This window comes from Helianthus annuus, chromosome 2 (assembly GCF_002127325.2).
Source record: "Helianthus annuus cultivar XRQ/B chromosome 2, HanXRQr2.0-SUNRISE, whole genome shotgun sequence".
NCBI classification, from domain to species: domain Eukaryota; kingdom Viridiplantae; phylum Streptophyta; class Magnoliopsida; order Asterales; family Asteraceae; genus Helianthus; species Helianthus annuus.
Genome location: NC_035434.2, coordinates 63,708,027 through 63,717,624, shown reverse-complemented (window position 1 = coordinate 63,717,624; position 9,598 = coordinate 63,708,027). Strand labels below are relative to the sequence as shown.

General features: G+C 43.1%; 1 protein-coding gene across 1 annotated transcript; it reads right to left on the bottom strand.

Annotated features, from left to right (window-relative positions):
* Window positions 1–231: 231 nt before the first annotated feature.
* Window positions 232–9,095, bottom strand: LOC118484991 (calphotin-like). The gene is made up of 4 exons (XM_035981172.1): window positions 8,046–9,095; window positions 7,085–7,229; window positions 6,641–6,992; window positions 232–235 (listed from the first exon to the last, which is right to left on the bottom strand). Exons 1-4 carry the CDS (start codon window positions 9,093–9,095, stop codon window positions 232–234), a joined length of 1,551 nt encoding a protein of 516 aa, XP_035837065.1.
* Window positions 9,096–9,598: the final 503 nt, after the last annotated feature.

Genomic DNA, 9,598 nt, shown 5'->3' with positions numbered 1-9,598 from the left:
GCAATAGCCTAGTCCTCGTATAATGCTCTGCACTGCTTTAATCTTAAAGCCCACCCCCAGCATAAAAAATGATGAAACATTGAAAGATGCTAATCATGTGCTGTTGAAGAAAAGATTCCCAAACGGGACACACCTAAAAGACGAGCCATCATCTCTTTGTCTGAATGGAAGTTCTAACCTGAGCTCTCATGGTCTCGCATTTACCCGATTACAGATATCATTAGTATACATTCACCTGTAAGATTGAATATAAAAGTCTGTATACGAGAGTATATTCTGAGATGGGACACGCGAATAAGTTTAAGTACTTAAAACATTAATCTAGTATCTCGAAACAGTTGAACTTTGTATGAAAATTTAAATGGATCAGTATATTGACAATCTAAGTGAATTGTTTAGAACTTAAAATGTCACACCCTGGCTTTTGCGGAAGCGTGGATTATTTTGGTGTGACTTCTTAATACCATAGCAACAATCATCAACAAGTTATTAGACAACATTACACTAACCAAGTGCAAAACAATGCACTTTACATAATAACATGAACTTGGTTTTTAGTAAAAACGCATAGTAACTTAGTGGGTGCTTAGTGGGTTTAGTTACCCTCCAAAGTGTGTTTATTTTTGTTAAAATATTACTCTCGGGGTTTTTAGATGTTCACAACTAGTGAACTTATTTTACAAAAATATCTATTCACAATATTTTCATGTTTCACTAGCATCCATATACTTAGTTTATTTCAAAGATGGTGTAGGTATATGTAAGAATCATACTTTTTCAAAAACCGCCTTTTAAACTTGGTTTTCTAAAATAACTCATACACAAGTCTTGAGTTTACAAATTTACTAGTTCACTAGGTTTATTATTTTCTAAGAAAATCACTTTTATCCTCAAGTTCATGCTCTAACAAGAAGATGATTATTTTATGTACACATAATCATCTGTAACTTGTTAAGTCATGTTTTCAATCATAACTTAACAAGCTTCATATGATGATCAAACATCATATTGCTAGTAATCACTAAATAAACATCAAGTAATCAACAACATGACCAAACAACTTCATTTCATCAAGTTTTCATCTTATTTCATCATCATATTAGCTTTATGTTCAAGTTTGTGTTCATGATCTTTTTAGTGTTCTTGTAGTTACATCATAATATAATCATTAACAACCATAAATATAAAATAAAAGATGATCAAAGAAGCTTACTACTAGCTTTGAAGCTAGGGAAGAAACAAGCTTGAAAAATGAGTGGATAAGGGCAAACGAGGGAGGTCCTTGATGATCCGTGAGCTCCACACTCCGTGATTCACCCTTGTGCACCTTGTAGTGGGATTAGAACACTTGAACAAAAATCGAAAATTAATGGTGGTGACAAGGAGGGTTCGGTCAAAGCTTTTAATGGAGGGGAAAGAATTGTTTTGTGGTGAGTGGATATGATGATCATGAACCCTTTTTAATTCAAATTTCTTTGTCCATTGGATTGTATGCTTATGAAGTACACAACAACATCACATCAAAATCTCTAAGGGATTACATGGGGAAAGCAAATACTCATTCAAAACTTGTGGTTGTGATTAAGAATCCGTATGGTGGGGAGGGGGTTAGATGAAAGTTGTTTGGTAAATAGGTGAGTAATTAGGGGTGTTAAGTGTAATAGTTAGGGTGTTCCAAGATGTCCACTCAAGTTCTCAACATATCCAAGAAAACTTACATTGGGAACAAGGAAGATTTAACAAACTTTGATTAGGGAGGGGGGGGGGTTAGATGTAACTTTGTGGGTAAATAAATTAATTAGTAGGAGTTTAATGTTATGTCTAGTGTTTAGCGTGTACCGGGTATTATGTAAGGTGTTATAGTGCTCGGGAACCATAACTAGCTCAGAAAAAGTGTAACAATGTTTTTAACAATATTTTTGTATTCCGGGATATGTCCGGTTGTTCGGTTTGATACCGTCCCGTTAAAGTGCTAGGTGATATCGTAAAGTGTCCTTTATGTAACTTTTAGTGACCCTTTCAATTCCCGACACTTAGGAAAGCATACATGATCATTTTGCCATATTTTTGCAAGTGACTAGCATATTTAAATGCTGAATTTTGTTAATAGATGCAGAATTTTGCATTATTAGAGGGTTTTTGGCACTTCCCGGCACTCTATCACCTAGTGACGTAGTTTTATGGTCCTCACTTCCCTACACTCCATACTAGTGTAGTACCTTGTCTCTGGCTCATACTAGGCCTCAATATATTGTCTGTCTATGTGCTGGCATTGTCAGCATGTGTCTGAGTTATCCGCTCACTGTGCTAACTGTGCTTTACGCATCAAGTTTGTCACTAAAAGTTATGTGTAATGAATGAAGTGACAGTAGGAATGTGATGCATATGTATGTATGATGCAAAAATCATAAAGCAGTTTAAGTTATCAGTTGAAATCAAGCACAGTCATTAAGCACGAATTAAATATTAATTAATTGTACGGATACCTGAAATTGTGAGGGTTGTCACATTCTCCCCCTGTTAGAGAAATTTCGTCCCGAAATTTTGGTTCTGCTACTAGATGCAGGGGTCTTGGGGAATAAATGTGGGTACTTTTCCTTCATCTGATCCTCACGTTCCCACAAGAATTCTGGGCCATGGCGTGCATTCCATCGAACTTTGACGAGTCTGGCACTACTCCGGCGTGTCTCGTTAACTTTCCAATCCGTAACCTCAACGGGTTCTTCAGTAAAATGGAGTGTGTCATCAATGTGAACTTCGTCGGCAGGAATGAGAACTATTTCTTGAGTTGGACTCTTTCTCAGATTGGATACATGAAAGGTATCATGTACGCCATTAAGTTCAGCAGGTAAATCCAACTTGTATGCCACCAGCCCAATCCTTTGCAGGATTCTGAATGGACCAATGTATCTGGGATTCAACTTCCCATGCTTCCCAAAGTATGCCACACCCTTCCAGGGTGAAACCTTCAATAAAACCATATCTCCCACCTCAAACTCTAGAGGTTTCCTTCTTAGGTCCGCATAACTCTTTTGTCGATCGTGAGCCGCTTTGATGCGCTCTCGGATATGTGCAATCTTGTCTGTCGTTTCCTGGACCAATTCCGGACCAACTAGTTGTCTATCACCCGTGTCAGCCCAACAAATCGGTGATCGACATTTGCGTCCATAGAGAGCTTCGAACGGTGCGGCTTGAATGCTTGCATGATAACTGTTATTGTATGAAAATTCAACCAATGGTAGGTGAGTGTCCCAACTTCCACCTTAATCCATTACGCAAGCTCGCAACATGTCTTCTAATGTTTGAATTGTTCGTTCGCTCTGTCCATCTGTTTGCGGGTGAAAGGCAGTACTCAGATTTAACTGAGAACCGAATGCTTCTTGAAAGGATTGCCAAATCCTCGACACGAAGCGTCCATCTCTATCAGAGATAATTGAGAGGGGTACTCCATGTCGTGCAACAATCGCTCTCATGTATATCTCAACAAGTTTACTCGTGTTGTCTTTTTCCTTGATTGGCAAAAAGTACGCAGATTTCGTTAAACGGTCTACTATTACCCAAATCGTATCGTGGCCCTTGGGCGTCCTTGGCATTTTCGTTATGAAGTCCATAGAAATCTGTTCCCATTTCCATTTAGGTATTTCAGGTTGCTGCAGAAGACCTGAAGGCTTCTGGTACTCGGCTTTCACTTTGGCGCAAGTTAAACATTTACCAACGTATATCGCAACATCGCCTTTCATTCTTGGCCACCAATAGAAATCCTTAAGATCTTGGTACATTTTATCCGCTCCTGGGTGAAATCGAGTATCGAGATTTGTGAGCCTCATCAAAGATAACATTTCTCAAACCACCAAACAAAGGAACCCAAATTCGTTTCATGAAGCACAAAGATCCTTCCCCGTTTGGTACCAACTGCTTCTCCATCCCACGGAGAAACTCATCCTCAATATTCCTTTCTTTAAGAGCTTCTCTTTGCGCGACACGAATGCGCAATGAGAGGTCTGTCTGGACAATCATTTCCAAAGCCCTAACCCTTATGGGCTTAAACCTTTCCTTTCGACTTAGGGCATCGGCGACCACATTCGTTTTCCCTGGGTGATATTTAATTTCGCAGTCATAATCATTCAACAGTTCCACCTAGTGTCTTTGCCTCATGTTAAGCTCCTTTTGATCAAAAATGTGTTGTAGGCTCTTGTGATCTGTATAGATTGTACATCGCGTGCCATATAAGTAATGTCGCCAGATCTTCAACGCAAACACCACCACGCCCAATTCCAAATCATGCATGGTGTAGTTTTTCTCATGGACTTTCAACTGACGAGAAGCATATGCTATAACTTTTTGCCGCTGCATCAGCACGCAGCCTAAACCTTGACGCGAAGCATCGCAATATACCACGAAGTCGTCCGTGCCTTCGGGTAGAGATAAAATTGGCGCGTCACAAAGCTTGTTTTTCAACAACTGGAATGCTTCTTCTTGCTTGTCTCCCCAATCAAACTTCTTGTCTTTCTGCGTGAGGGAGGTCAAAGGTTGAGCAATTTTTGAGAAATCCTCAATGAACCTTCGATAATAACCAGCCAAACCTAAGAACTGTCGAATCTCGGTTGGTGTCTTTGGAGTTTCCCAGTTCTTGTTCGCCTCGATCTTTGTGGGATCCGCATGAATTCCATTTCCATTAACCACATGTCCAAGAAACTGGACTTCGCATAACCAGAACTCGCACTTCAAGAACTTTGCGTACAACTTCTCCTTTTTGAGTAGTTCTAAAATAGCTCATAAATGTTGTTCATGCTCGTCCTTCGTTTTCGAGTAGATCAAGATGCCATCAATGAATACAATTACGAACTTATCGAGGTACGGCTTGCAGACTCTGTTCATCAAATCCATGAATACAGCTGGCGTGTTTGTTAGACCAAACGGCATAACCAGGAACTCGTAATGTCCATAACAAGTCCTAAAAGCAGTCTTGGGAATACTTTCCTCTTGTATTCTCAACTAGTGATAACCTGATCGAAGATCGATCTTTGAGTAAAAACTTGAACCTTGCAACTGATCGAACAGGTCATCGATCCTTGGCAAAGGATATCTATTCTTGATCATTAATTTGTTCAGCTCCCGGTAGTCGATACACATGCGAAAACTATCGTCTTTCTTCTTAACAAACAAAACTGGAGCTCCCCAAGGTGAGAAGCTTGGCCTGATGAATCCCTTGTCTAACAACTCCTGAAGTTGCATTGCCAACTCCTGCATCTCCGAAGGCGCAAGTCGATAGGGTGCCTTAGCCACAGGCGCGGCGCCTGGAACTAAGTCAATGTGAAACTCAACTTGTCTTTGAGGCGACAATCCTAGTAAGTCTTCTGGAAAGACTTCAGGATATTCCTTTACTACTGGAATGTCTTCTATCTTTGGTTCAGTGGCTTCTTTATCAACGATGTGTGCCAAGTAGGCAACACATCCCTTCTTCAAACACTTTTGAGCTTTTAGGCAGCTAATGATCCTCAACGGCGCCTCGCGCTTCTCTCCATGAACCACAATCGTTTCTCCATCCGCCATTGGGATGCGTATGGTCTTCTCGTGACACACAATCTCGGCTTTGTTGCTAGATAACCAATCCATCCCTACTACGACGTCGAAGCTTCCCAACTCGAATGGCAGTAGATCTAGTGTAAACTCATGTTCTCCCAGCCCGATTACGCAACCTCTGACAACTTCGTTGGTTTCCACTAGCTTTCCATTAGCCAGTTCAATTGAGTACGGAATGTCTAACTTACTAGCAGTTAACCCAAGCATATTCTTAAATTCTAGTGATACAAAACCATAGTCGGCACCAGTGTCAAATAGTACAGATGCAAAGCGTTGGTTTATAGGGAACGTACCAGTGACAACATTTGGGTCCTGGCGTGCTTCCCTTGCTCCAATGTTGAATACTCTGCCTTGTGCTTGATTCAGTTTTGGGCATTCCCTTTTAAAGTGCCCCAGGTCTCCACAGTTGAAACACCCTGGTCCTCGACCATTCCCATTACCATTTCCATTACCGCCTTGGTTGTTGTTCTGATTGCGGTTACCATTTCCCGCTTGATTCCCGAAATTTCCACGGTTTCCATTTCCGCCATTCCTTCCTTATGGGCGGTTTCCATTTCCATTACCTCCACGGTTGTTACCAAAACCCCTTTGGCCACCACGACCAGTACCAACCCAGCAAGTTTCTTTTGAGTGGCCCATTCTTCCGCAATATTCACATTTCACAGACTTGCATCGTCCCTCGTGATGCAACTAACACGCGTTACACTTGGGCAACGTGCCCATGTACCCTTTTCCTTTGGCCTTGGCCGTTGAGTTTGTTTCACCCTTCGTGTCCGAACTACTGGTACCTTGCTCAAAGTTGGAGAATTTCCGTTTGTTTTCTCCAGATGACTCCACATGAGTCTCCTTCTTTTTCTGATCAGCATTTGAAAACTTGTTTAGCTTGATGGCTTCTTCAGTCAGAGATATGCTTAGATCGATGGCTTTAGTAATCGTTGAAGGCTTGGACGTGGTTACCATGCTCATGATCTGGGGTCTCAATCCCTAGATGAAGCACTCAATGCGTTTAAATTCGGGCGTGACCATGTACGGCACCACATGGGACAAATCATGAAACCTCTGAACATATTCGGCGATTTTTGGGCCTTCCATCTTTAGGTTCCAGAATTCCGTTTCTAGCTTTTGTATCTCCGCCCGTGAACAATACTTCTTCCTCATGAGGTCTTTCAGCTCAGCCCATGTTAGTGCATACGCCGCCGCTTCTCCCAATGTTTGCACTTGCAGATTCCACCATGAGAGGGCACCATTAAGAAAAAGCCCTGAGATGTATGTAACTTGTTGCTCGGGAGCACACTTGCTCATTCTTAGAATAGAATCTGTCTTTTCTGCCCACCTGACGAATGCAACAGCACCTCCAGTGCCGTCGAAATTTACGGGCTTACAGTCGAGAAATTGTTTGTAGGTGCACCCTGAACAAACGATAGTATTTACAAATGGTATTAGTGGATATGCTAGAAATATTCAAATGTATCGTAATGTGTCTAAAGCGACTTAACATTACCATTGGGTGGGTTGTTGTTGTTGTTTAAAGTATTCCTGCTTGTTTCCGCTTGGGAGGCCGCATACTGTGCTATAGCTGCGGCAATTAGCCCCTGGAGTTCCGCCTCAGTAGTAGGCAGGTGTACGTTTTGTCGAGGAGGCATCTTCTAAAAGATGATCATATTGGTCAGGTTATAGTAAGTATAGTAAATATGCATATATAATAGCATCCATCAATCTTATAGCACATAGCATCCCATGTTATAATATAAAACAAATAATTCAATAAAGCATGTAGTGAGAACGTTGCCATTGGGATTTCATTAATGACGACCACAATATAGTTTTACATGTTTCACGGTACATCATACATCAAAATAAGATCATAGGGTTACATCACCCCCAAAATACAAGTCAGTCTACACAATCATATACAAAAGTGTGGTCTTCCAAAAGTCTTCGTATGCTGGCCCAATTGTGACTTTCTCACCAAAACGACCTACCTGCACCAAACCAAAAATATAGCTACGCTGATGGCGGAGGAGGAGGAGGAGGGAAGAAAATCAAACAGCGCAAGCGCACCCAGTCCTCCTATAGTGCACGAATGACGCACAGCAAGTAGGCAATCTGCTGCTCGGAGGTGAGGAAACGAATATCCGAATCACGGGGTAGCGGGAGGGGAGCGTGTGGTACGGCAAAAGGAGTCTGACAGTGACACGGGGGAGGACTTGGAGTCCTCTCTAACTCCTGAACGCGATGACTCGGTGCGTCCTGCTATAGCTGTAGAGAGATGAGTATATCGTCCGTCCTGTACCCCCCATGAAAAGGGTGGTACGGGTCTGATAATGGCATAACATTGGGCGAAGACCACAGAAACGGCTCGCCCGAAGGTACAAAAGATGGTGTAGTGTGCAGAAACTGAGACATGAATGGAACGGATGATGGGACAGGTGGTACAAAGGTAGGCTGCTGCCTCGACGAACCCTCCACAGGACAAGGTGGAGGAATGTGGTAGGAAGGTCGGTACGATGGACATCAGACGTGTGTGGATGGAAAAATGGAACATGAATAGGTGCGGAAACAGGTGCTACAGGAGGAGTGACTGGTAGCACAAATGGAGGGTAATCATCATCATCCTCGATCCACCCATTAAGGGTGTCAGCGTATCGAGGGTCGACATGCGTGGCAAAAGGTGCATTGTTGACAACAGGTGGTGCAAGAGCGGGTGCATCATCAATTGGAACATCAGAAACCGGTGGTATGATGACTGGTGCGTCAACGACGTGTGGTGCCATGACTGGTGGATCAACGCGGTCAGGCTCTGGTAGTGGATCAGGAAAAGTTGGAACGACTGGAACATCGATAGGGTCGTGTGCAATGACAGGCTCCGGACCAACTGGAGCGGGCTCAACTGGTACAAACTCGACCTCAGGCTCTGGGTCAATGTCGTGGGGAACGAGGGGCGCAACATACATCGCCATGTCCGAGTCGGAGTCAGAGGAATAGTGCTGCACACCCAGGGCGTGAAGTGAAGTGGACGCTACAGACTCGAATGAGTAAGGACCAAACGGATCAAAAGGAGCCTCCTCCATGGGAGCCTTGACAGGAACAACAGGATCAGCAATGGGCACAACAGCAGGAATCTCAACCAGGGGAACAACATGATCATCAATAGGAACATCAGTAGGAGGGACATCGTCATCCATAAGGGCCACACCATCCTGGTCACCCTCCAGGGGACCCTCAATGAATAAGTCGATGTCATCATCAGTGACCTCGTCATGTGGCAGATCCTCGACCGGAACAGCAGCGAGTGGTAAAGGAGCAGGGACCTGAATAAGAGGTAGGTCCCCATCGACAGGACCATCAGCTAAAAGCGCATCGTCTGGCAAGGCAAACGGCTGGAAGTCGTCATCATCCATGCTCGTGGTATCCGACGTATAAACCTCACTCTCCGACAGAATCTCGTCGTCCGATACAATCGCTATAGGATCCAACGTGTCTGATACTCCAGTATCTGAAGATGATGGCATGGTGTCTGTAACACAACCACACATGTGCACATATATCAACATGAAATCAAATAAGCATGTAAATCACGATAATGTATGCAAGTAATCGTTCTAGTCTTCCCAGACTATCCCTCCCAGTTTCTCAAACTGAACTCCCTAGTCAGACTAACTCCCTGGTCTCTAAGACCAACCCCCTGGCCTCTAAGACCAACTCCCTGGCTTCTCAGACCAACCTCCCCAATCTTTAAGATTGAATCCCCCAGTCTCTAAGACTGAACGTCCCCAGCCTCTAAGGCTAAACTCCCTCAGTCTCTAAGACTGAAATATAAATTTTGAAATGTGTACTTGTGCCTTTTGTTTGTAAAAATGTTTGTACCCTAGATCTGGACGTTTATTGTATGCAATGTAAAAATGTTTTCGTGAGAGCCCTAGTGATCATAGTCTAGACTCGAGAAGGAATCCTAGTTCGCTATGAACCTGGCTCTGATAACAAGCTGTCACACCCTGGCTTTTGCGGAAGCGTG